This window comes from Scyliorhinus canicula, chromosome 1 (assembly GCF_902713615.1).
Source record: "Scyliorhinus canicula chromosome 1, sScyCan1.1, whole genome shotgun sequence".
NCBI classification, from domain to species: Eukaryota; Metazoa; Chordata; class Chondrichthyes; order Carcharhiniformes; family Scyliorhinidae; genus Scyliorhinus; species Scyliorhinus canicula.
Window position 1 is genome coordinate 226,412,845 of NC_052146.1, and position 27,176 is coordinate 226,440,020.

The window sequence follows — 27,176 nt, forward strand, 5'->3', positions numbered from 1 at the left end:
GCTTGCCTTCATCGGACGGGGTATTGAGTACAAGAGTCAGCAGGTCATGTTACAGTTGTATTGGACTTTGGTTAGGCCACATTTGGAATACTGCGTGCAGTTCTGGTCGCCACATTACCAGAAGGATGTGGATGCTTTAGAGAGGGTGCAGAGGAGGTTCACCAGGACGTTACCTGGTATGGAGGGTGCTAGCTATGAAGAAAGGTTGAGTAGGTTAGCATTGTTTTCGTTGGAAAGACGGAGGTTGAGGGGAGACCTGATTGAGGTCTACAAAATTATGAGAGGTATGGACAGGGTGGATAGCAACAAGCTTTTTCCAAGAGTGGGGGTGTCAGTTACAAGGGGTCACGATTTCAAGGTGAGAGGTGAAAAGTTTAAGGGAGATGTGCGTGGAAAGGTTTTTACGCAGAGGGTGGTGGGTGCCTTGAATGCTTTGCCAGCGGAGGTGGTAGAGGCGGGTACGATAGCATCATTTAAGATGCATCTGGACAGATATATGATCGGGTGGGGAACAGAGAGAAGTAGACCTTGGTAAATAGGCAACAGGTTTAGATAAAGGATCTGGATCGGCGCAGGCTGGGAGGGCCGAAGGGGCCTGTTCCTGTGCTGTAATTTTCTGTGTTCTTTGTACCGAGGTACAGTGAAAAAGTTTTTTAAGTTGTGATGTTCTTTGGAGGGGGGAGGGGGGGGGGGGGGGGGGGAGGGGTGGTGGAATAGAAAAGATGTTTGACTTTTTGCATGCATATATCTTTTCTTATCCTATTTGATTTTTCTTCGATTGTTTTCGGCTCTGTTTGAAGGTGATGGGACTGACAAGACATTGTAAAGGGAGGAGGGGTGGGACTCTGCGCCCAGACCTTGGGGGACTGTTTGTTTGCTTTCTGTGTTCCTATTGTTTTGGGAACTTACGTTAAGTGTGGGTGTGGGAGGAGGTTGGGGGGGGGGGGGGGGGGGGGGAATCCAGCAGGTGGTGGGATGCCAGGCAAGTTGGGAGCTGCTAGGCTAGCTGGAAGAGCTGGTTCACGGGAGCAAAGTGAGTGGAGAGCTGAAGAGAGATGGAGTATGGGGGGGGGAGGGGGTGTGGGAGGAGACTGCTAACGACTCGGGGACCTTTAAGAGGTTGCAGATGGAGACAAGATGGTGGTGGCTGCCGAGGTGCGGGCCAGGGGAGGTGCGGGACATGGGCTAAGGGCTGGCCTAGGAAAGGTCATGGCTGATCGACAGAGCCCCCCCGCCCCCGACCAGACTGTTTATGTGGAATGTTTGTGGACTGAATGGGCCGGTCAAGAGGGCCCGTGTGTTTCCTCACTTGAGACAACTAGAACCGGACGCGGCCATGCTACAGGAGACACACTTGAAGCTGGGAGACCAAGTTAGACTGAAGGAGGGATGGGTCGGACAGGTATTTCATTCGGGACTGGACTTTAAAACAAGGGGGGGTGACCATCTTGATTAACAAAAGGATGGCATTTGAGGTAGGGAGGATAGAGGCAGACCCGGGAGATTTATCATGGTTAGTGGGAAACTGGAGGGAATGGCAGTGATGTTGGTAAATATATATGCCCCAAACTGGGATGGTGTCGCGCTTGTCAGGAAGGTGCTGGGAAAGATCCTGGACCTTGACTCGCACTGGTTGGCTATGGCGAAAGAACTGCAGGTGTTCATGGAGCGCAAGGGAGGGGTTGATCCATGGAGATTCGAGTGGCCACGGAACAATGAATATTCATTCTACTCTCATGTGCACAAGGCATACTCCAGGATAGATTTCTATGTACTGGATAAAACTAATAGCGGGGGTGGAGGACACAGTACTCACCAATTGTGGTGTCAGACCACACGCCCCATTGGATAGACCTGTGGTAAGCACAGGAAAGTCCCAGTGCCCGCAGTGGAGATTAGATGCATGGCTATTAGCGGATGATGAGATCTGTGAGTGAGGCCATTCGGGGGCATATAAAGAACAACGATATGGGAGAGACCACGGCTGTGGTGGTGTGGGAGGCATTGAAGGCAGTTATTAGAGAGGAATGTATTTTGATTCGGGCCCATAGGGAGAAGACTGAATGGGCAGAGCTGGACAGGTTGGTAGGAGAAATCTTACAGGTGGACAGGAGATACATGGAGTCTCTGAATGAGGAGCTCCTAAAGGAGCGTCAGAGACTCCAAATGGAATTTGGGCTCCTTTCCACAGGTAAGGTGAAGGGACAGCTGAGGAGGGTAAAAGCTGCAATATATCAATGTGGGGAGAAAGCTAGCAGTATGCTGGCACATCAGCTGAGGAAGTAGGAGGCGCGAAGGAAATAGTAAAGATAAAGGATATGAGGGGGAAGGTAGTGATGGACCCGGGGGTGGTTAAAAACGTATTCCGCGAATTCTATAGTCGATTATATGAGTCGGAACCCACGGTCGGGGAGGCGGGTATGAATCAATTCCTGGAGAAGCTAGAGTTCTCAAAGGTAGATGAGGAGCTGGTGGAAGTCCAGGGGCGCCCAATTGGGCTCGGGAGGTGATAGACGGATTGGGGGTGATGCAATCGGGTAAGGCCCGGGACCTGATGGACTCCCAGTGGAATTTTATAAACGTTTTCTTGGCTACTGGGGTCACTTCTGGTCAAGCCTTTTAACGAATCCAAGGAGCTGGGCATGCTTTCGCCAACGCTATCGCAGGCATCAATCTCTCTCATCCTGAAGCGAGACAAGGACCCGGAGAGCTGTGGATTGTACAGGCCAATTTCCCTTTTGAATGTAGATGCTAAATTGCTGGCAAAGATCTTGGCCACTCAAATAGACAATTGTGTCCCGGAGGTAATCGGGGAGGATCAGACGGGATTTGTGGAGGGCAGGCACCTGACGTCCAATATTAGAGGGGGTCTTAATGTCATAATGATGCCAGCGGAGCGGTACAATGTTGAGGTGGCAATAGCTATGGACACGAAGAAGGCTTTTGACCGGGTGGAGTGGCAGGCAGGTTTGGGTTCGGGCAGGGATTTGTGGATTGGGTCTGGTTGCTATACCAGGCTCCGGTGGCAAATGGAAGAACCAACCGAGTTGGGTCAGAATACTTTAGTCTCTGTAGAGGGACAAGGCAGGGATGCCCGCTCTCCCCAATACTGTTTGCCCTGGCCATAGAGCCCTTAGCAATGGCCCTTACATCATCGAATTCCTGGGGGGATAGTGAGGGGGAGGGGTGGAGCACAGGGTCTCTCTCTATGCGGACAAGTAGCTGCTGTATGTCACAGACCCGGTGGGGGGAATGGCGAAAATCATGGAGATACGAGGAGAATTTGGGCGATTTTCAGGCTACAAGTTAAATATGGGAAAGAGTGAGATGTTTGTGATCCAGGCACTGGGGCAGGAAAGGAGAATGAAGGAGTTACCTTTTAAAGTGGCTGAGAGGAGTTTTAGATATCTGGGGATTCAAGTGGCTAAGGATTGTGGGCAGCTTCATAAGTTAAATCTGGGCAAAGCAGTCGACCAAATGAAAAGGGACTTCTTTTCCGTAGAGGGGGAGGGGTCGGTTTGGGAGCAAGTGGAAGTGGCATCCTGCAATGGTACGAGTTTGGAGGCTTTACTAACGGCGCCTCTGTCATTCTCGCCGGCTCGGTATTCTACAAGCCCTGTGGTGGTGGCAGCCCTAAGGGTGTGGGGGCAATGGAGGCAGCACATGAGATTGGAAGGGGTGTCAGCGTGGTCACCGATTTGTGACAACCACCGGTTTGTCCCGGGGGGTTGGATGGGGACTTTAAGAGATGACAGCGGGCAGGGATTGAGAGATTTGCAGACCTAATCATCCAGGAGGGCTTTCTGACCTTGGAAGCACTAGAGGAGGAGTTTGAGTCGCCAGGTTCCAAGCTTTTCTCACCTCTCCCTGAGGGGACTACAGGTCAAGGTGATGTCAAAAACAGGGGTTGGAGAGGGAGGGGTTTCGGAGATATACAAGGAGTTGATGGAGTGGGAAGGGGCCCCTGTCAGAGAGGTGAAGAGGAAGTGGGAAGAGGAGCTTGGAGGAGAGCTCGAAATTGAACTGTGGGAAAAAGCCTTGAAGAAAGTCAATTCATCCTTGCCGTATGCCAGACTTAGCTTGATCCAGTTCAAGGTGGTCCATAGGGCCCACATGACGGCAGCCCAGATAAGCAGGTTCTTTGAGGAGGTCGAGGACAGATATGGGTAGTGTGCGGTAGCCCGGCGATTTTGGGCATGTGCGAAATTGAGGGGATTCTGGAAGGGATTTGCGGACATTATGTTAGAATCCTTGAAGGGAGGTTAACTCCGAGTCCAGAACTGGTAATATTTGGGGTATCGGAAGATCCGGGAGCCAAGGTGGGGGAAGGAGGCCGATGTCCTGGTCTTCTCCTCCCTGGCGGCCCGGAGATGGATTTTGGTGGGATGGAGGGACTCGGAGCCTCCAAAGTCAGGAGTGTGGGTCAGCGAAATGGCAGGGGTTCTCAGTCCAGAAAAAAGCAAGTTTGCCTTGAGAGAATAATCTCAGGAGTTCGCCCGGAGATGGCAACCGTTCATCGATTTCTCCAAGGAAAATTGAACGTCAGCAGTAAGTGGGGAGGAGAAAAGGAGGGGGGGGGGAAAAACAGGAGGCATGGCAATGTCAGATAAGGGAACTTAGTATCCGGGTAATTAAGGAATCGGGCGGGGATAGTCGGGGATGTTGTTTTCGGTTTTTTGTTCATTTAGGTGTTTTGCGTGTGTCGGCCTGCGCGGTTGTTTAAGAAATGTTAATATGTTAAACTGTGAAAATTACAAATGCTTCAATGAAATTTTTTCCAAAAAAATGCTTTTGAGGCCAGATCAATTGAAAATTACAAAACTGAGATAGATAGATTCTGGTTAGGTAATGTTATAAAGGGATATGGAACCACGGAGAATAAATGAAGTTAACATTCACTAATTGAATGGCAGAGCGAGCTTGAAGACCTGATTGGCCAATTGCAGTTCCTTTGTGCCTCACAGGTATGTATGTGAACAGTGGGTAAAGATAGAATTGAACTCAGTAAGGGAACGGATGGACACCCATACTGCCACTGAATGTCTTGGCTGACAGATCAAAACCTGAGGTAAAATCTCTACCATAGGTTTAACCTGAAAAGCAAGATGAGTCAGTGTTTTCAGGAAGGAAGGGGGAATATCTGAAGAAAACAATTCAAGCCTAAAGAAAACCCTGCAATTGTAATGCCAGTTATGCTTGTGCTGGAAACGTATTTAGTTCTGGGCAGGCCGGCCAATTAGCAACAATTCAGGGTTTTTTAGACCTTATCGATACTCACTATCTTTAACTGTGGGCTCCATTTCATCTTCTTCATCAACTATGCTGATGGAAAAAAAAATCAAACAATATTTTGAATAATTCTCTAAAATTGAAACAGTTTGAATATAGAGCATCACATTATATGATGGTACCAGTAAATATAAAAGGAAAACCACAAATGTACTATATCAATCTCTAGATTCCAATGTGATGACCTAATGAAAATGATCCAAGGAAAGACTCCCTCCAGGGACAAAATATTTCAAACATATACCCAGAAATCTCAAGAACACAGAACAAAACCAATTGGAAAAGTAGGAGAATGGAAAGAGCAGACCTGATTTTAACTCTTTGCAGTTGGATGGGTTTTGAATGGGTTAAAATTGGGACCCATATTTCTGAATGTCAAGTTTCAGATGTATAGAGATACCCACAGGTATACTGGGATTGAATCGTTCTTGGAGTAATTTCAAATCGAAGTTGCGTCTGTGGATCCTGAAACATTTGGTGATTTTGCTTGGACACCTGCCATCATAATTTGTGGGAAAATGTATTTTTCGTGCTTAAAAATGGAATAGCGGCTCAGATCATCACCACAAGGTAAGGGGCTGGTTTCCCTGTTCCTACGTCTTAAGTGCTGACGCCAACGGAGGATCCGTGGATTCCACAACGGAAAAGTCCGTGCCACACCCACACTGATTCTTTTGCCATTGAAGGGCTAGCACAGACGGCGCTTGAGCCAACCGCAGAACACGTGGAAAATGGTGGGAGAATCGCCGGGTCCATGCTGGATACGCGCAGGGCTGACAAACTGCAGCCACGCAAATACTATACACCCCCCACACACGCACCGATCGCGCCCAAAAATATGATGCCAGTTGTCCTGGACTGCATACCCGTCCACCCCCTAGCAAGCCCCCACTACACACACCAGACCTGGCAGAAGCCCCCCAGCCAGCGGCATGACTGTCGCCAAAGTATGGCAGTGCTGGATACTGTCCGTATGCCCACTCTCTCTATCCGCAGCCACCAGCAGATCGGTTAGCACAGCAGATATTAAAGCCCATGGCAGAAGGGTGGAGGGTATCTCTTGGCATCAGGGGTCTTAGGCCGATTGGATTGCTTTTGGGGCATGGAGGGGCAAAGCAACTGTCAAAGGGAGCTGTCAAGATATTTAGCCCTGGTCTTCCGGTTGCGGCTATGCAGAGCTAAGCCGCACGTTCGGCACCTCCCGCTATTTAGGGACTTTTGGGCCGTTTCGAGGGCCCCAAACGGAGCTGTTTCTACGCATCCCGGTGGGGGAAGGTACCTGGAAGAACTTGCCCCACACTATATGGTGCTCACCTGGAGTGGGAAGAAGAAAAAGGCTGCAGTAACTCCCCCAAAAAAACGGGGGAAGAAAAACAAAATGGCGGCCGGCACTCCTGCTATTTAGGGACTTTTGGGCCGTTTTGAGGGCCCCAAACGGCGCTGTTTCTACGCATCCTGGTGGGGGAAGGTGCCTGGAAGAACTTGCCCTACATTATCTGGTGAAAAAGGCTGCAGTAACGCCCCCAAAAAAACAGGAGAAAAAAACAAAATGGCGGCCGGCGCTCCCGCTATTTAAGGACTTTTGGGTCGTTTTGAGGGCCCCAAACAGTGCTGTTGCTACGTATCCCGGTGAGGGAAGGTGCCTGGAAGAACTTGCCCCACACTATATGGTGAAAAAGGCTGCAGAAACGCCCCCAAAAAAACGGGAGAAGAAAAACAAAATGGCGGCCGGCACAACACCCGAGGACTGGTGGAAGTGGGCGCAGGAGCAACAGGCCTCGCTCCTACGTTGTTTTGCTGAGCTGAAGGCTGAGCTGCTGGACTCCATGAATGCAACTACGACCAAGCTGCTTGGGACCCAGGCGGCACAGGAGGAGTCTATTCGGGAGTTGCAGCGGCAGGCCGTTGAAAGAGAGGAGGAGGCCGTGGTCCTCGTTGGGAAAGTGGAGTTGCACGAGGCACTTCATAAAAAGTGGCAGGACCGCTTGGAGGAGCTGGACGTTCGCACGAGGCGAAAGAGTCTGAGTATCCTGGGCCTGGCGGAGGGGCTGGAGGGGTCGGATCTCCCGGCGTATGTGACCACGATGTTGAGCTCGTTGATGGGAGCGGGGTCCTTCCATTTGCCACTGGAGCTCGAGGGAGCGCACAGAGTGATGGCCAGGAGGTCCAAGGCAGGTGAGCCCCCGAGGGCGGTGCTGGTGCGGTTTCCACCGATTCAGTGACCGGGAGTGTGTGCTGCGCTGGGCCAAGAAAGAGAGGAGCAGTAAATGGGAGAATTCGGTAGTGAGGATCTACCAGGACTGGAGTGCGGAAGTGGCTAAGCGGCGGGCCGGGTTCAACCGGACGAAGGCGGTGCTTCATGCTAAGCAGGTCAGGTTTGGAATGCTGCAGCCTGCGCGCCTGTGGGTGACATACAAGGACCGGCACCATTACTTCGAGTCCCCGGAGGAGGCGTGGGCCTTTGTACAGGCGGAGAAGCTGGACTTGAACTAGGGCCTGGGAACATACTTTGGCCGGCGTTGTTTCCGCTGTGGCTGTTTTGTTCCAACTGTTTCAACTTTTTCAACTTCGACATGTGTGTTATGTATGCTGGTTTTCTTTTTGCTCTGTTTACGGGTGGGTTTGTCTGTTGGGTATGGTTGTGGGGTAGGTGGGGAGTGTTGGGGGTTTGTGTTCTATATGTTCTCTTCTGTACGGGGCTGGGGATTGAGAGGAAACTGGATTTTGGGGAACTGCGTCAGAAGGGTGGGGTGTGGCAGTGTGAAAGCGCGGGCTTTCCTCTGGTCTCCCGCGCTGCGGGGCAGGGGGGTGGAGCTTGCGATGGGGGCGGGGCCTCTACGGGTCTTTTTTCCCGCGCTGCAGCAATGCCAAGGAGGTGTGGCAAGAGGGGGATGACCCCAAGCCGGGAGGGGATAGGTTTTGGCGGGAGCTGCCGGGGTCAGCAGAAGTCAGCTGACTCACGGAAGTACCATGGAGGGTGCGTCGCGGCTAGGAGGGGTCCTAGCCTGGGGGGGGGGGGGGGGAGGGGGGGGATACCGGGTTGCTGCTGGAACGACTAGGAAGGAGCCGATGGGGGCGGGGGGGGAAGAGGAGAGGCGCTATCGCCATGGGGAACGGGTCGAGCGGGGATGTGCTGGCCTGGGGCGAACATCTGCCAAGCTATGGCTAGTCGGCAGGGGAGGGGGGCGGGTTGCCCTCTGATCCGGCTGATTACCTGGAACGTGAGGGGGCTGAACGGGCCGGTTAAGAGAACCAGGGTGGTCTCCCATCTAAGGGGATTGAAGGCGGACGTGGCTATGCTCCAGGAGACCCACCTGAAGGTGGCGGACCAGGTCCGTCTGAGGAAGGGGTGGGTGGGGCAGGTTTATCATTCAGGATTGGACGCGAAGAACCTGGGGGTGGCGATTCTAGTGGGGAAGAGGGTGGCGTTTGAGGCGGCTGAGGTGGTGTCGGACAAGGAGAGCAGATATATCATGGTGAGGGGTAGGCTGCAGGGAGAGAAGGTGGTGCTGGTGAACGTATATGCCCCGAATTGGGATGATGCCGGCTTCATGAGGCGATTGTTGGGCCGCATCCCGGGCCTGGAGGCAGGGGGCCTGATCATGGGGGGAGATTTTAACACAGTGCTGGATCCCACACTGGACCGGTCCAGTTCAAGGACGGGTAGGAGACCGGCGGCGGCCAAAGTACTGAGGGGATTCATGGACCAGATGGGAGGGGTGGATCCCTGGAGGTTTGGGAGACCGAGAGCGCGGGAGTATTCCTTTTTCTCTCACGTCCATAGGGTTTATTCCCGGATAGACTTTTTTGTCCTGAGCAGGGGATTGATCCCGAGGGTGCAGGATGCCGAGTATTCGGCCATAGCGATTTCGGACCATGCCCCGCACTGGATTGATCTGGAGATGGGGGAGGCACGCGTTCGATTCCCGGCTGGGTCACTGTCTGTGTGGAGTCTGCACGTCCTCCCCCTGTGTGCGTGGGTTTCCTCCGGGTGCTCCGGTTTCCTCCCACAGTCCAAAGATGTGCGGGTTAGGTGGATTGGCCATGCTAAATTGCCCGTAGTGTCCTAATAAAAAGTAAGGTTAAGGGGGGGTTGTTGGGTTACGGGTATAGGGTGGATACGTGGGTTTGAGTAGGGTGATCATGGCTCGGCACAACATTGAGGGCCGAAGGGCCTGTTCTGTGCTGTACTGTTCTATGTCTATGTCTATGACCAGCGCCCGCTCTGGCGCCTGGATGTGGGGATGCTGGCGGAGGAGGAGGTGTGTGAGAGGGTTCTGAGAAGCATTGAGGGGTATCTGGATACCAATGATACGGGGGAGGTCCAGGTGGGGATGGTCTGGGAGGCTCTGAAAGCAGTGATCCGGGGGGAGCTGATCTCCATCCGGGCCCACAGGGAAAGGAGGGAGAGGAAGGAGAGGGAGAGACTGGTGGGAGAGCTTCTGGAGGTGGACAGGAGATATGCAGAGGCACCGGAGGAAGGGTTGCTGGGAGAACGGCGCAGGTTGCAGGCCAATTTTGACTTGTTGACCACCAGAAAGGCGGAGACACAGTGGAGGAGGGCACAGGGCGCGGTATATGAGTATGGAGAGAAGGCGAGCAGGATGTTGGCGCATCAGCTCCGTAGGCGAGATGCGGCTAGGGAAATTGGGGGAGTGAAGGATGGGGGTGGAAATGTAGTGCAGAAGGGGACAGAAGTAAACGGGGTCTTTAGGGACTTTTACGAGGGATTGTACCGGTCGGAACCTCCGAGGGGGAGAGAGGGGATGGAGAGCTTCATGAACAGGCTATGTTTCCCAAGGGTTCAAGAGAGGCTGGTTGAGGGGCTGGGGGCACCGATAGAGTTGGAGGAGCTAGTCAGGGGGATCGGGCAAATGCAGTCAGGTAAGGCCCCGGGGCCGGCCGGGTTCCCCGGCAGAATTTTACAAAAAATATGCGGACCTGGTGGGTCCCCTGCTGGTGCGAACTTTCAATGAGGCGTGGGAGGGGGGGCTTTGCCCCCGACGGTGTCGCGGGCACTGATCTCTTTGATCCTAAAACGGGATAAGGACCCCTTGCAGTGCGGATCATATAGGCCTATCTCACTCCTTAACGTAGACGCTAAGTTGCTGGCGAAGATCCTGGCTACCAGGATAGAGGATTGTGTGCCAGAGGTAATTCATGAAGATCAGACAGGGTTTGTCAAGGGGCGGCAGCTCAACACGAATGTGCGGAGACTGCTCAATGTTATTATGATGCCGGCAGTGGAGGGGGAGGCGGAGATAGTGGTGGCGCTGGATGCAGAGAAGGCGTTTGATAGAGTTGAGTGGGGGTACCTGTGGGAGGTGCTGGAGAGGTTTGGATTTGGGGAGGGATTCATCAAATGGGTGAGGCTGCTTTACGCAGCGCCGATGGCGAGTGTAGTCACAAATGGAAGGAGATCGGAGTATTTTAGGCTTTATCGTGGGACCAGGCAGGGATGTCCCCTGTCCCCCCTGCTCTTTGCACTGGCGATTGAACCGCTGGCCATGGCGTTGAGGGAGTCAGGGAAGTGGAGGGGTCTGGTGCGGGGGGGGGGGGGGGGGGGGGAGGAGCACCGGGTATCGCTGTATGCGGACGACCTGCTGTTATATGTGGCGGACCCAGAGGGGGGAATGCCAGGGGTGATGGAACTGTTAGCGGAATTTGGGGGCTTCTCGGGCTATAAGCTGAACTTAGGAAAGAGCGAGGTATTTGTAGTGCACCCGGGAGATCAGGAGGAGGGAATTGGGAGGCTCCCCTTCAGGAGGGCAGTGAAGAGTTTCAGGTACCTGGGGGTACAGGTGGCCAGGAGTTGGGGGGCTCTTCATAAGCTTAACTTCACCAGACTAGTGGAACAGATGGAGGAGGAATTTAAAAGGTGGGACATGGTGCCGCTATCGCTGGCGGGCAGAGTGCAATCCGTCAAAATGACGGTTCTCCCGAGGTTTTTGTTCCTCTTCCAGTGCTTGCCCATCTTTATCCCTAGGGCCTTTTTTAAAAGGGTGACCAGCAGCATCATGGGATTTGTTTGGGCGCATGGCACCCCGAGGGTGAAGAGGGTCTTCTTGGAGCGGAGTAGGGATGGGGGGGGGCTGGCGTTGCCCAACCTCTCGGGGTACTACTGGGCGGCCAACGTGTCGATGGTGCGTAAGTGGGTGATGGAGGGGGAGGGGGCAGCATGGAAACGGATGGAGAGAGCGTCCTGTGGGGATACAAGCCTGGGGGCCCTGGTAACGGCGCCGTGGCCGCTCCCTCCCACGAGGTATACCACGAGTCCGGTGGTGGCGGCTACCCTCAAGATTTGGGGGCAGTGGAGGCGACATAGGGGAGAAGTGGGGGCTCGATGGAGGCTCCGTTAAGGGGGAACCATAGGTTGGGGGATTTCGGGGATGGTATAGAGCGGGCATTAGACAGCTGAAGGACCTGTTTATCGACGGAAGGTTTGCGAGCCTTGGGGAGTTGGAGGAGAAATTTGGGCTCCCGCCGGGAAACATGTTTAGATATCTGCAGGTAAAGGCATTTGCTAGACGGCAGGTGGAGGGATTCCCTGCGCTCCCCGCGAAGGGGGTGAGTGACAGGGTGCTCTCGGGGGTCTGGGTCGGGGAGGGGAAGATATATCCGATACCTACAAGCTTATGCAGGAGGTGGAAGAGGCGTCAGTATAGGAGCTGAAAACGAAGTGGGAGGGGGAACTGGGGGAACAGATCGAAGACGGGACATGGGCTGATGCCCTGGAGAGGGTAAATTCTTCCTCCTCGTGTGCGCGGCTTAGCCTCATCCAATTCAAGGTGCTGCATAGGGCCCACATGACTGGGACGAGGATGAGTAGGTTCTTTGGGGGTGAAGATAGGTGTGCCAGGTGCTCGGGGAGTCCAGCGAACCATGCCCATATGTTCTAGGCATGCCCGGCATTGGAGGAGTTCTGGAAGGGGGTGGCGAGGACAGTGTCAAGAGTGGTGGGATCCAGGGTCAAGCCAGGATGGGGACTCGCGATCTTTGGGGTTGGGGTAGAGCCGGGAGTACAGGAGGCGAAAGAGGCCGGTGTGCTGGCCTTTGCGTCCCTAGTAGCCCGGCGAAGGATTTTGCTACAGTGGAAGGACGCGAGGCCCCCAAGCGTGGAGACCTGGATCAATGACATGGCGGGCTTCATTAAGCTTGAGAAGGTTAAATTCGCCCTGAGAGGATCGGTGCAAGGATTCTTTAAACGGTGGCAACCTTTCCTCGACTTTCTGGCTCAACGATAGGGTACTGGGACAGTAGCAGCAGCAACCCGGGGTGGGGGGGTGGGGGGGGTGGTGGGGGGGGGGGGGGAACGTTGATTATGTTGGCTTATTTTATTTAAATTTGATTTATCTAATTTTAATTTATGGTTAAGTTCTCTTGTTTGGGGGGGGGGTGGGGGGAGTGTGATACATGTGATGTTACGGTATGGGGGGAATTGTGGGTGTTATGGGGCTGTTAGTTGCATATTACTGCTTTTTGCTATACTTGTTATATTTTTATATTTTCTGTAAAAAATTCCAATAAAAATTATTTAAAAAAAAAGATATTTAGTCCTGTTGCTCAAATTTTTCAAATAAATGTTCGGAATGTTGAAAATGAAGATTGTTTGCTTTTTGTTGACATAAACTGAGAGCAACCATCACTGGATTACTGCTAAATGACTGATTTCACAACCATCCATTTTCACAGTAGGGTGTGTCTGCCATTTCACAGTGTGATTGAAGTGCGAGTGATTATAGAGGTTATAGACTCTGATGTGGGACTATGAATTCAGCTGCTTCTTGTTCTAAGGGATTGTGCATATGGATGGATGGTTTTTGTTATAAGGCTTAATGCAATTGAAGGAATGTAAATGGAGCAAATAGCTTTTTATGAATGAGGGTGTTCTTTTTGAGGTAGTGAGTTCTGCAATAGACACTTAGAATTTTATTTAATAGAACTTTATTTATCTCATTGCTGCATTGCAATCCGAGGTGTGTCCATGGTGAATTCTGCATGAGTTGGCATGGTACAATTAAGGGAGAAGGATGGTAGTAGTGCGGGGGGGGGGGGGGGGGGGTGATCATGGGTTAGCATGGCAGATATTAAAGGACATGGCAGAAGGGTGAAGGGTATATCTTGGCATCGGGAACCTTACGGCCCATTGGGGTTGCCTTTGCGGCATGGAGGGGCCAAATGAGGTGGAGGGGAAGAGCTTGCTATGGGATGCATGAGTGTCCTCAGTATGGGTGGGTGGGGGGGGGGGAGCATGGATGGTGTGTGGGAGGGGGTGAAGGACAAGTGCTCGAGACATGGTTCATGCTTTATTTTTACACTTTGGGCACAATGCCAGATCCCCAAGGTAGACCCAATCTGCCTCTACACTCATCAGCCTCCCCAGTTCTTCCAGAGTTGCCCACCCCAACATGTAATCCAGCATGCGGCCACCCCCTCACACCCCTCTGCACCATTAGTCCAGACCAAAAATCTGACGTTCAGGCATACCATTTTTAAAGGATGGGTTCATGGAGCCGGGAACCCTCCCGACTTGGGAATGAAAATCTGGGCTAGAATTCTCGGAGTTTGGAAAACAAAATTTTCTCTCCCTTTCCCACACACAACCAAAAACATAACTGAAGGAATAGAATTCCATGTAACATCAAGATACCAGCTTCAATTTACAAAACCAATTCAAATAAATCCCATTGCCCGCAACCAGAAGGTGGGGTGGGGAGAGCGGCAGAGGGTCACTTGAGAATCCATCACCAAGTAGCTATCGCCAGAGTCTGGGCAGAATGGTCAGCCCCTAACAAATCAAGGCCACATAAAGCTTGCTCTCTAACCAACCAGGAAGCCACCCTTCTCACTACAGAAAAAGAGAAGCACATGATAAATTTCATAAAGAAATCTGTGATAAAGTCTGAGCTCTCCATCAAGGAAGCATAAAGATCAAGTAACAATGGCTGGAATATTTGCCATGGAGACAGGAAACAGGGATCTGCGCCAACCTCTGATTGTAAATGATTAAAGTTAATATTTTCTCATGGGTGCGTCTTCAGTTGTAATGGATACAAGTTTCCTGTACAATTAAGGTCAATGGATGGACAGCCAGAGACCTACCAGTTGGAAGGAATACTTGACTGAATTGCAAGGTATTTACTGCAGAGGGCAGCTCAACAGAAAGGTGCTCTCTCCGTCACATCTTAAAAAAGAATTAAAATCAGCCAGATTACCACTGTAGTGCAAGGAGAGGATGGTCCTTTTCCAGGGTGCTCTGTGACTACACCTTGCCCAAGCAAGCAGGAAGGGTTCTTCAACCTGCCAGAAACACTAGAAACCCAGCCTGCCTCTAATCAGTTGGTCTACAACTCGCCATGTTAGGAAACTGGAGGCTGAATGGAAAATCCAACTCAGCCTTGTCAATTGACCTTTCACACGATTCTTAATGAGCCTAATTGCGTGCCCACCTCAGTGAGAGAGGGTGGTCTTGGCCTTTGCCAGAAACCGGTCAGGAAGTGGCACATTGTCCGGCCTTGTAATTTCCCAGCCTTGTCCTCTGTTCCCAACATCAACAGAACCTGGAAATTCAGCTCTCTGTGGCCGGGTGTCTCCATTCGGGAGTCTAAGTGCTCCCACTATCGGAGAATCATGGCAAGATTTCGCTGCCCCTGGGAGCGGGGCCAAAGTGCAAGTCTCACTTCTTAACCATTCAGATGTATGCACCGTGGAGAGCTCGTTGCATTCCCTCGAAATCCCAGTATCGACTGTCATTTTGAATAGTCGGCCCAATCACAAACTCCGCAGGCTGGCCCCACGCCCCCCACAATGCAAATCTGCTCCTCCTGACAGCGCTTCCCATCAGTCAACACCCTTCAGTCCCCGACGCTGACGTTGCTAATGGTGCACTGTGCCATGGCACCTACACTCTGGCAGTGAAACCTGTGCCTGTCGTGGCGGACCCCAAGGGGGGTTAGGTGGGTCAGGGCACTGATAAGTTGCCCCTCTGCCCCTGTCAGGCTACAGATGGGGAGGACCCTAAGGGTACTGAGGTTTGATGTATGAGGGCTGTGAGAGAGGGATTGACCCCAGGATTCCTTCCCCCACTCTAGCCCTGGGCAACCTGAGAATTACCCTTAGCATGGTGATCTCAACAGGCCTCTGCTCAACAGCATCCTCCTGATCTGAGTGTGTTAAATCTAAGAATAGCCTCCGCAGCCTGAATTTTTCTGCCTGACAGCTGAAAAGCAGTCCAGGCAGTTCAATGAGTAATCAGAGCAGATATACGTCCCCTTTCCTAAAATCTGCTGCCTCAGCCAAAAATCTTTAAAATGGCAGCTGAACTCTTTTTTTAAAATTTATGAGTACCCAATTCATTTTTTCCAATTAAGGGGCAATTTAGCATGGCCAATCCACCTACCCTTCACATTTTTGGGTTGTGAGGGTGAAACCCACGCAAACACGGGGAGAATGTGCAAACTCCACACGGACAGTGACCCAGAGCCGGGATCGAACCTGGGACCTCGGTGCCGTGAGGCAACAGGGTAACTCACTGCACCACCGTGCTGCCCAAGCTGAACTCTTGAAAGGACTTCAAATTCCCTAACAGCCTTTGAAATGCAAAACTAGAAAAGCCTTTCACTAGTATGTGATTGGCAGTTTTATGGAACGAAAGGGAAAATGCTGGAAAATCTCAGCAGGTCTGGCAGCATCTGTAGGGAGAGAAAAGAGCTAACGTTTCGAGTCCGATGACTCTTTGTCAAAGCTTTGTCAAAGTTTTATGGGTTGGTTTCATGAATTTCCTGTTGATCTTTCCCTTCACACTTGAAGCATCTCACGTACTCTTTGATACGAACCATAACGTTTATAAACAGTTGTGCTATGATTGACAGCTCGTCCCCACAAGAAAAGGAACTAAGCGGATTCACTGCCTCTTTTGCAAAAGCACAAAGTAAAACCATGAAAGAACCTTTTGATGGGTTCTTGGTGTTCACAACATCAGGAAAGAGCTTGGCCAACCTCACACCTCGCCCATGGATTTCCCGATGTCGGGGTGGGAGCATCACGCTGGTCGGGGGTTCGGTTGGTGGGTGGGTACAGAATTGGGCTTCTATCTTGTTAATTATATGCTGAACATGTACTTGCATTTTCCCAATGGCGCGGGACGGGTAGAATGCCATGGCTGGCTATGGGGAAGTGAAGAATGGCAACATGGCTGGTGCTTGGCGCTGAACCCATCTTTCAGGGAGCGCTCAATTCTCCACCTGATCAGGAATCCCTGTCACAGCTGCAGGGAATGGAGAATCCCGGCCTATATTATCTAATTTTGTTTTCTGTGAGGGGCAATCTAAACCAAAAAAATTAATAACTAGTTCTATAGTTCAGAAGTAATCACAATCACAGAGAACTGGGAAATGGTACTGTGAGCTGCTAGAAGAATTTTAGATGGAGACTACAGGAAATAATAACATTGCAAATGGAAAGCAAGTTACCTGTCTGCATATAGAGTTCGTTCCTTGTTATCCTCTTTGATTGAAAATTCAATATCCCAGCAGATGCATTTACATTTCTTTTCATATCGCAGAAGCTGCTCAGGCTTCTTTTTCTTCTTTTTCTTCGGAGTGGCTGTTTCACGTGTGCCCCATGAAATGTTATTCATGTTTACCATGGAGTAAATTGGCAACAGCAAGTATCCACTGGGGATACAAATGATGTACAGCAGTCCATAAATAACAAGGGGGAATTCCTGGGGATGCAGCATTGCTGTTGAGACGAAGAGGATTATCATGGAGATGAAGAACAAGCCTGTCGGAGTGATAAAGGAGTTTTCTTTGACCATTTCACCTAAAAGCACAGAACATGATGTTAGCAATACAGAAATAGTTTGTGGCTCATCTTTCCCACCTTATGTTCACGTGAAACCCCTCGTTTAGTTTAAGAATCTCTGCTGAGGCCATTCTCCATCCATTTACACCAGAATTTACCAATCAGTGTCTGACAAACAATGCCGGATCCCAAATGGCATGTCTAATTGTTCCTGTCCTCTTTTAGACAGACAGTTTGTTCATTTACAGGCCTGTCTAAAACTGGCAGGGTGTCCAAAGTGTTCATCCCCGTCCAGCCTCCCACAATTTGTAACAACTGTCCACACACTTTCAGACATGAAATGGGTAGATGTGAGTTTAATTTCTCCACTCAGCTTATCTTTGTAACTCAACGGTGCGCTTGCTGTCATTTGGTCTTCTTAAGTGGGTACTTTATTGTTTTGAATTGAAAGCTTACTTGAAATTTAAAATAATAAACACGAGAAAAGATAATCTTAGAAATTACAAACTTAACAGCGCCGCACCTGGACCAATTCCGCTACCATTAAGGGGCTAGCTCCGGCATCACGTGGAACACGATCGATCCTCACGGGAAACGGTGCGGGAATTGCCGGTTTCGCGATTGACACCCAAAGGCTGACAAGCTGCAGCCGCATATAAAAAATTCTCCCCCCCACGTACACCATCCCAGCCAACAAGATGGCAGCGAGGAGAGTGGCCCCGAGGTTCATAGACGCTGAGCTGGAGACCCTGTTGGACACAATGGAGGAGCGGCAGATGACCCTGTACTCCGGCCCAAGAAGGAGGCTGCCAGCTTCCGGCATCCGTCATGCCAGGGCGCAGGTGGCAGAGGCTGTGACCGCCACCAGGAACACCGTCCGGGGGGCCAGTAGTGCCGGAGAAAACAACATGACTCCCTCTGGGCAGCCAGCGTGCATAGGCAGCAGTGTGCCCCTGCCACTAACTCCGTCCCACACACACATAACGCTACCCCTTCCGAGGACAGCCAAATCCCGAACCTGCACCGCACGTGGGAACCCATACAGGCTGCCATAGTTGGATGACCTGGCCACTGAGGCCATCACCTACCCACCGCCTGGGCTGCATGCGTCGGATTGTTTAACCCTGTCGCCTTATGTGCTCCCCAAACCGCCCCCCCCCTTCCCAGAGAAGGCTTCACATAACCACTGGGAGCAGGAGAATACTGTCGGGGGACCACTGGACCTGTGGCCCCTCATTGTGGTTGACAGCGTCTTCAGCCAAGGTGTTAACCTGGAAGGGAGTTGTCCCCAAAGTCCACTCGAGGGCCACCCTCCCCCCACAAATCACGACCTGGTACCCCTCCCCTACCAGACTGCCCTACCGGCTCCCTAGAAACCTCTAAACCAGGAGGCACACCCCGAGATAGGATGACCCTCCACAGAGACCCTCTGGATAGGGAGACTCCTCCAGAGACCCCTGAGATTGGGAGGCACCCACAGAGTTAAGCGCATTGCAATCACCCCCTCTCCCCTTCACGCTCAAGTGATTTTGAAGTGCTGAGTGGAAAATTGACAGCACTTAACTCACTTTGAAGTGGTTGATGTTTGCAAATATTGTGGTTTCAGAACTTCAGAGTTAATCATCCATGAAGGTCGATGATTGAAGCAAGGCTGACAGCTATGTTCGTGGAAGTTGTCAATCACAACCCACAAAGATAAATTAATGAATGGCTTGTAGCCAAACGATCTGATGGGTTTAAACGCAGATCACTGCTTTTCTCTTTCTATGATGTGGAGATGCCAGCGTTGGACTGGGGTGAGCACAGTAAGAAGTCTTACAACACCAGGTTAAAGTCCAACAGGTTTGTTTCAAATATGAGCTTTCAGAGCACTGCTCCTTCCTCAGGTGAATGAAGAGGTATGTTCCAGAAACATATATATAGACAAAGTCAAAGATGCCAGACAATGCTTGGAATGCGAGCATTTGCGGGTAATCAAATCTTTACAGATCCAGAGATGGGGGTAATCCCAGGTTAAAGAGGTGTGAATTGTCTCAAGCCAGAACAGTTGGTAGGATTTTGCAAGCCCAGGCCAGATGGTGGGGTGTGAATGTAATGCAACATGAATCCAAGATCCCGGTTAAGGCCGCACTCACGTGTGCGGAACTTGGCTATAAGTTTCTGCTCGTCAATTCTGCGTTGTCGCGTGTCCTGAAGGCCGCCTCGGAGAACGCTTACCCGGAGATCTGAGGCTGAATGCCCTTGACTGCTGAAGTGTTCCCCGACTGGAAGTGTTCACTTCCTGCCAAGTGATTGTCGCGCGATGCCCGTTCATTCGTTGTCGCAGCGTTTGCATGATCTCGCCAATGTACCACGCTTCGGGACACCCTTTCCTGCAGCGCATGAGGTAGGCAACGTTGGCCGAGTCACACGAGTATGTACTGAGTACCTGGTGGGTGGTGTTCTCACGTGTAATGGTGGTATGGGGGTGTGGGCAGCACGGTAGCATGTGGTTAGCATAAATGCTTTACAGCTCCAGGGTCCCAGGTTCGATTCCCGGCTGGGTCACTGTCTGTGCGGAGTCTGCACGTCCTCCCCTGTGTGCGTGGGTTTCCTCCGGGTGCTCCGGTTTCCTCCCACAGTCCAAAGATGTGCGGGTTAGGTGGATTGGCCATGCTAAATTGCCCGTAGTGTCCTAAAAAGTAAGGTTAGGGGGGGGGGTTGTTGGGTTACGGGTATAGGGTGGATACATGGGTTTGGGTAGGGTGATCATTGCTCGGCACAACATCGAGGGCCGAAGGGCCTGTTCTGTGCTGTACTGTTCTATGTTCTATCCATGTCGATGATATGGCACGTCTTGCAGAGATTGCCCTGGCAGGGTTGTGTGGTGTCGTGGTCGCTGTTCTGAAGGCTGGGTAGTTTTCTGCAAACAATGGTTTGTTTGAGGTTGCGCGGTTGTTTGAAGGCAAGTACTGGGGGTGTGGGGATGACCTTGGCAAGACGTTCATCTTCATCGATGATGTGTTGAAGGCTGCGAAGAAGATGTCGTAGTTTCTCCGCTCCAGGAAAGTACTGGATGACGAAGGGTACTCTGCCAGTTGTGTCCCGTGTTTGTCTTCTGAGGAGGTCGATGCGGTTTTTTGCTGTGGCACGTTGGAACTGTCGATCGATGAGTCGAGCGCCATATCCCGTTCTTACGAGGGCATCTTTCAGCGTCTGTAGATGTCTGTTACGCTCCTCCTCGTCTGAGCAGATCCTGTGTATACCGAGGGCTTGTCCATAGGGGATAGCTTCTTTAATGTGTTTAGGGTGGAAGCTGGAGAAGTGGAGCATCGTGAGGTTATCTGTCGGCTTGCGGTAAAGCGAAGTGCTGAGGTGATCGTCCTGACCGTCGATTACATTTTTTTCCTTTGGACCCACGGCGAAGAATCACTGAAAGAACTACACGGTGACATCAATAAGTTACATCCCACCATCAGACTCACCATGGACTACTCTCCAAAATCAGTTGCATTTTTGGACACACTCATCTCCATCAAGAACGGTCACCTCAGCACTTCGCTTTACCGCAAGCCCACAGATAACCTCACGATGCTCCACCGGATTGAATTCCATTTGCCACTGATCAGCACATCTGACCATCCCATCTAGATCCTCCTGTAATCGAAGGCTATCTTCCTCAATATTTACCACACCACCAATTTTCGTCTCATTCGCAAACTTACTGATCAACCCTCCTAGATTGATGTCTAAATCATTTTGATAAGCCACAAACAGCAAAAGCCCCAACACTGATCCCTGCGGGAACCCACTGGGCACAGGTTTCCTGTTGGAAAAACACCCCTCGACCATCACTCTCTTCTTCCTGCCACTCAGCCAATTTTGGATCCAATTTGCCAAATTTTCTTGAATCCCGTGATACCTTTGCTATCAGTCTCCCATGTGGGATCTTATCAGAAGCCTTGCTGAAGTCCAAATAGATTACATCAAGTGAAAACAATTCCCATTCAGTTCTTTGCTGGAAAGCAGGTTCAACCCCACTGCCACAATCTCCACCATGGGTAGGAGGCATATCTTAAATCCACCTTAAATAGAACAGGGATCAAACTCCATGTTGGTGCCACTAATTTGATCCACACTGATCATGCAACCAAATGAGCCAACCAGGCCCCAAAGAATCTGAGTTCCTACAGCAACATGTTTTACATTCATGTTTTAGTCCGGACAGCGATGGTTGAGGTACCAATTTTCTTTCCATCACATGGTTGACAAGAAGTACTCCCACTCTTACCACCTGTCATTGACTCATGTTGGAAGGATTTGACTTTAATCTGTTTGGCTGCGTTATAAAAACTTTGTTCTTGCCCATCAAATCCTGGAGTGGGACTTGAACCCAGCCCTTCTGGTTCAGAGGCAGCAGCACTACTCACTGCACCACAAGATCTCCAATGTTTCCATTAAATCTTTGGAAATAGGAATTTATTGGAAAATAACAAAGTGTGCATAAGTTAAAGATTTTCATTATATTGTTAGTCCTAAAATTACTTAATTGCTCAAAAGGTAAGAGGGATACTTGGAGCACTATTAAATTAGCACAATAGTTTGGAACCAAGATAGATCAGTCACAGGCTAACTGAATGTGGAACAGGTTTTAGGGACTGAATGGCCTACTCCTATTGTTATGTTCTTCAGTACCATGCATTGCGCTTTTATGTTTCATTCCACTTTCTCATCCGTCAATTTTGGTTATCAAAGGAATGCTTTGATTACAGATCTTTTATATGGTGATTCGTAACAGCATGCCTTATTAACTAATAAATTAATATCAACATGAAAAAGTTATCAATATTACAAGGTTTTAAACTGATTAATTTCAAAGGTTTGCATTGATGAAGTTAGTTTCTGTACAATATGAAATTTATTTCTACAAGTGTAATGAAAGAAATACTCACCAACAATGGACATTATTGTTGCAATCATTAGAAAGGCATAAAATATGCTCATTACAGCAGCAATGGTGATCTGGGTATCTGATTTGACTTTGTAACAGATCAGTATGTAGATGGCAGGAGGCAAGATACCAAATGCCAGAGCAACATTTCCATTCCAGCCAAACACAAAAGTAAATGATCCTGTGAAAGATATTGTATAGTTAAAAAAAAAGGAACATTAGAAAGAACGTTTGCACTATTACCTCTGTATAAATTAAATAACAATAGGATAAATTAAATCCTATGAGCTCACAGTTGCTAGCCTTATGTATGTAGTACTAATCCATATTTGAGATATACTTGGTGACTTTACTGTTTTCGTTATTTGATGTTGACTACAGCTTCAAGATTCATTGTTAGATCAGAGTCTGGTATATGCTCAAATTTTACAATATACAGTTTACAAGATTGCTTCACTTGTGAAGATAGATTTGAGAGATTGGGATTGTTCTCCTTGGAGAGGAGAAGGCCGAGAGGAGATTTGATGGAATCGTGAGGGCAGCTGAACAGAATAGATAGGGACAACTATTCACACTCACTGTAAAAGGATCGAGATTGAGAGGGCACAGTTTTCTGATCATTATAGAGGCTGTGATGTAGAGACAGGTTTTAGACATCGGCTTTTTGTTCAGGACTTAAAAGAAAATCTTGTTTCATTTTCTTTGGACCTCTGCTGGACATTTGCTTTCTTCACATCCACTTTTATATCTTTGTGGTTCATAATCTCAGCAAGTTTGTTTATTTAGTCTGTTACTTTTCCTTGTACATTCTTGGTTAATTATCTTTATGCAATTATCTTTTGTGTTGTTTAAATCTTCCTCCCTCTCTGGGTTCAATTACATTTGATATCTCAGTTCCTCTTCACTAGAGTCTTGCTGCACTCTTTGAAATGGTCAACCTGACCAGAATGATGGTTATAAAGGAATTTCAGGTGGTTAATTTATGCATTATTGGCATATGGTAAGTTTGCCAAATAATAATTCTAGATTAAAATAAAAGCAAAAAATGCTGGATAAACTCAGCAGGATCTGGCAGCTCGGGGAAAATGACTATTGTATCGTACCTAAGGTTTAAGCTGGCCAAGGGTAAGTACAGGGAACAATCCAGACTAATAATAATTAATAGGGGGAAAGGCAACTTCAGTGGGGCAAGAATGGATTGGGGTTGAATAAATTGAAATCAAATATGGGCAGGACAAATGGTAACTGAATAATGGGCTACCTTCAAAGAAGAAATGTATCGGCCACATTCAAGATATAGTGCCAGAATAGGAAAGGGAGGGCAATCAGAATCCAAACTTCTTGGATAATAAAAATGATAGAAATTATGATAAAGAAGAAAGAATGTGTGTTATGATAGATATCAAGTAGAAAGTACAGTTCGGATCCAAGCTAAATAGAGGTTGAGATGGGAGGTAAAAAAGCAAATATGCAAAGGGGGAGCGTGAAGAGAGTTTTACAGGTAACATAAAATGTAATCCCAAAGGCATGTAAATAGCATATGGGAACTAAAAGGGAGGAGTGGGGCCGATTATGGACCCAAAAGGGGATTTACGCATGGAGGCAGAAGGCATAGCTGAGATAAAGAATACCTATGCAAGGGCTGTCTTTGCCAAGGAAGAAGTTGCTACCCAGGGCATGGTAAAAGAGGAGGTAATTAAGACACAAGAAGGGTTTAAAATTGATCAAGAAGATATAATGGACGGGCTGTCTGTTCTTAAAGCCGAAAAAGCACCAGGACTGAATGTGAGAGTGGAAATTGAGGGAGCACTGGCCATAATATTTCAATCATCCTGAAACTCGAAGGTGGTGCTGGAGGACTGAACAATTGCAAACATTTCACTCTTGTTCAAAAAATACTGTAAAGATAAGCCCAGCAACTACAGGCCAGTCAGTTTAACTTCAGTGGGAGGGAAACTTCTAGAAACAATAATTCAGGTCAAAATTAATAGTCGCTTGGACAAATGTGGGTTAATTAAGGAAAGTCAGCACGGACTTCTTAAGGAAAAAGTGTTTTTAATTAACAACTTTTTGAATATACTTCCAAAAGATAGTTGATACAGTGCCACATGATAAACTTGTGAGCAAAGGTACAGCTCAAGGAATAAAAAACGTTGTAGCAACATGGATATGAAGTTGGCTGAGTGGTTAATAGATGTTTTTCAGGCTGGAGGAGGGTTTGTCGTGAAGTATTGTCAGGTATTGGGACTCTTGCTTTTCCTGCTATATCTTATCGAACCAGACCTTGGTGTAAAGAGCACATTTCAAAATTTGAGGCTGATATAAAACTTGGAAGCACTGTGTATTATGAAGAAGATAGTGCAGAATCTCAAACAGGCATAGACGTGTTGGTGGAATGAGTGGGACAGGGAGCAGGTGAAGATAATTGAAGAAAAATGTGAAGTTATTCATTTTGGTCGGAAGAACATAGAACATAGAACAGTGCAGCACAGAACAGGCCCTTCGGCCCTCAATGTTGTGCCGAGCCATGATCACCCTACTCAAACCCACGTATCCACCCTATACCCATAACCCAACAACCCCCCCCCCCCCCCTCCCCCCCTTAACCTTACTTTAATTAGGACACTACGGGCAATTTAGCATGGCCAATCCACCTAACCCGCACATCTTTGGACTGTGGGAGGAAACCGGAGCCCCCGGAGGAAACCCATGCACACAGGGGGAGGACGTGCAGACTCCACACAGACAGTGACCCAGCCGGGAATCGAACCTGGGACCCTGGAGCTGTGAAGCATTTATGCTAACCACCATGCTACCCTGCTGCCCCAACATGGAGAGACAATATAAAATGACGAGGGTGTATATATGCATAAGTCACTGAAGGTGGTAGGACTGTGTTATATTAGAGAGATGTGATATATATATTATTCATTTGTCTTGCCGAGTTGTATTTAACTTGATGATAAACAGTCAAAGTCTTCCAGTTGATGACAAATTATTTATTGAGTAACAAAATAGTATACTTGTTAGTTCTTTTTCTTTAATTCTTTGACTAGTAATAGAATTAACTAAGATTAGATTAAATTAACAATGAATATAATAAATTCAATTGCTTCACAATGTATACACCTTTCTCCACTTTTCCGTTTGATTGAGGAAAATGGGGACTTGAGGTAATGTGGTTGAAGCCATATGTTCCTGAAAATGCCATCCAGTCCCAGCTTGCAAAGCACGGATCATTATCTGACATAACAATTTGTAGAATGCCATGCCTCGCAAAAATTTCTTTTACGCTTTGATCACTGCTCTATAGGCGAGATCAGGTAGTCTCATTACTTCCGGAAAGTTGGAATAATAATCAATGATAAGAATAGTCTTTTCCACTTGCATGGAACAGGTCAATGCCTACTTTCACCCACAGTGACATAGCAATGTCATGTTGTTGTAGTGTTTCTTTACATTGCGCCGGTTGATGACGTTAATATGTCACTTCTATCCTCCAGCTGCAATACACACACACTAAAACTAAGAAAGAGCGGGAAACTCTTTATATAGTTCCTGTTAGTGTTGCCATCTACTGATCATCTGACTGTACTGACTGCACATTAACTAATCATGTATTAACATATACAGAGATCATGACATCCCTTTTTTGTGTTACATTTTTCTATATGCACGACAAAGTAAATTGTACATAAGAAATGAAGTATTCTGTCATTATATAGTACATCAGTTATGAATCAATCAATTGATGTTCATAAGTTCAAACGATTCGGTTTTCTTCGTCTAGTTGATCTTAATTTGTTAGGAGAAGTCGACACTTTAGTATTCTTCTGTTCACTTTCAACAGATTGTTTGATATTCACACGTTGACTTAAAGATTGACTTAAATTCAAAGTTGGAAAGACAGGTTGACGAATCTGCACTTTCAAAAGATCTCGCCTATTTCTTTCAATCAGTCCACCTTCTGCAGTTTTGACTATGTAGGAGCATGGTGATATTTGCCTCATAAACATAGCAGTATCAGACCATCCTCTGTCAGAAGGTCTGATTCTAACAATGTCATCTGCTGTTAGAGTTGTCAGTGGTTTTGCGTGCATGTCATAATAACTTTGTTGTTTTTCATGTTGCTGTTGAATTCTTTCAGAACACCCAGTTGATTGGGATCACCAACATGAATTTTCGGTAGAGTTCATATTTCATGATTGTACAACATTTGAGCTGGAAATAAACCTGAATTTCACAGATAGGCTCTGTATGATAGCAAAGTCAAGTAAAAATCCGATTGCGAATCTCTTGCTTTGCTTAACAATTGCTTCACAATGTATACACCTTTCTCCACTTTTCCGTTTGATTGAGGAAAATGGGGACTTGAGGTAATGTGGTTGAAGTTATATGTTCTTGAAAATTCCATCCACTCCCAGCTTGCAAAGCACGGATCATTATCTACATAACAGTTTGCAGATGCCATGTCTCGCAAAAATTCCTTATACGCTTTGATCACTGCTGTCGAGGCGAGATCAGGTAGTCTCATTACTTCCGGAAAGTTGGAATAATGATCAATGATAAGAATAGTCTTTTCCACTTGCATGGAACAGGTCAGTGCCTACTTTCACCCATAGTGACGTAGCAATGTCATGTTGTCGTGTTTCTTTACATTGTGCCGGTTGACGACCTTGATATGTCGAACACAACATTATCATCTCTGCAATGTCTTTGTTTATTCCCGGCCAATACACAGCTTGTCCAGCTCTTCTTTTGCACTTCTCTATGCCGAGATGTCCTTCATGAATTATGCTGAGCATTTCTGACCTGAGATTTGATAGAATGACAATCTTGTCATTTCTTAATCGCATGCCATCTACCACAGTAAGTTCTGCTTGAATACTTTGATACTGAGGACAGTGTTCCTTTGGCCACCCATGCTATAGATGATTGATAACTTTAAGAAAGATTACATCTTTTTGTGTTTCATCACGTATCTGCTTCAACTTTTCATCTGATGCAGGAAGTGTTTCTCTACATAACTGCAGTTGAGCTTCTACGTCATTGATGGATTCAAACGATAGATTCTCAGTATTTTTTAAAATAAATTTAGATTACCCAATTATTTTTTCCAATTAAGGGGCAATTTAGTGTGGCCAATCCACCT

At 48.4% G+C, this 27,176-nt stretch overlaps 1 protein-coding gene across 1 annotated transcript in view; it reads right to left on the bottom strand.

The window, feature by feature from the left end:
• The window catches only part of LOC119963867 (chitin synthase chs-2-like), a 146,129-nt gene that overhangs the window by 8,438 nt on the left and 110,515 nt on the right, over window positions 1-27,176 (bottom strand). Inside the window, exons 12-14 of the mRNA XM_038793263.1 lie at window positions 22,026-22,205; window positions 16,761-17,112; window positions 5,279-5,322 (exon numbers count right to left, since the gene is read on the bottom strand). Of these exons, the coding sequence (XP_038649191.1) occupies window positions 5,279-5,322; window positions 16,761-17,112; window positions 22,026-22,205 (576 nt within the window). The remainder of the gene's footprint in view (window positions 1-5,278; window positions 5,323-16,760; window positions 17,113-22,025; window positions 22,206-27,176) is intronic.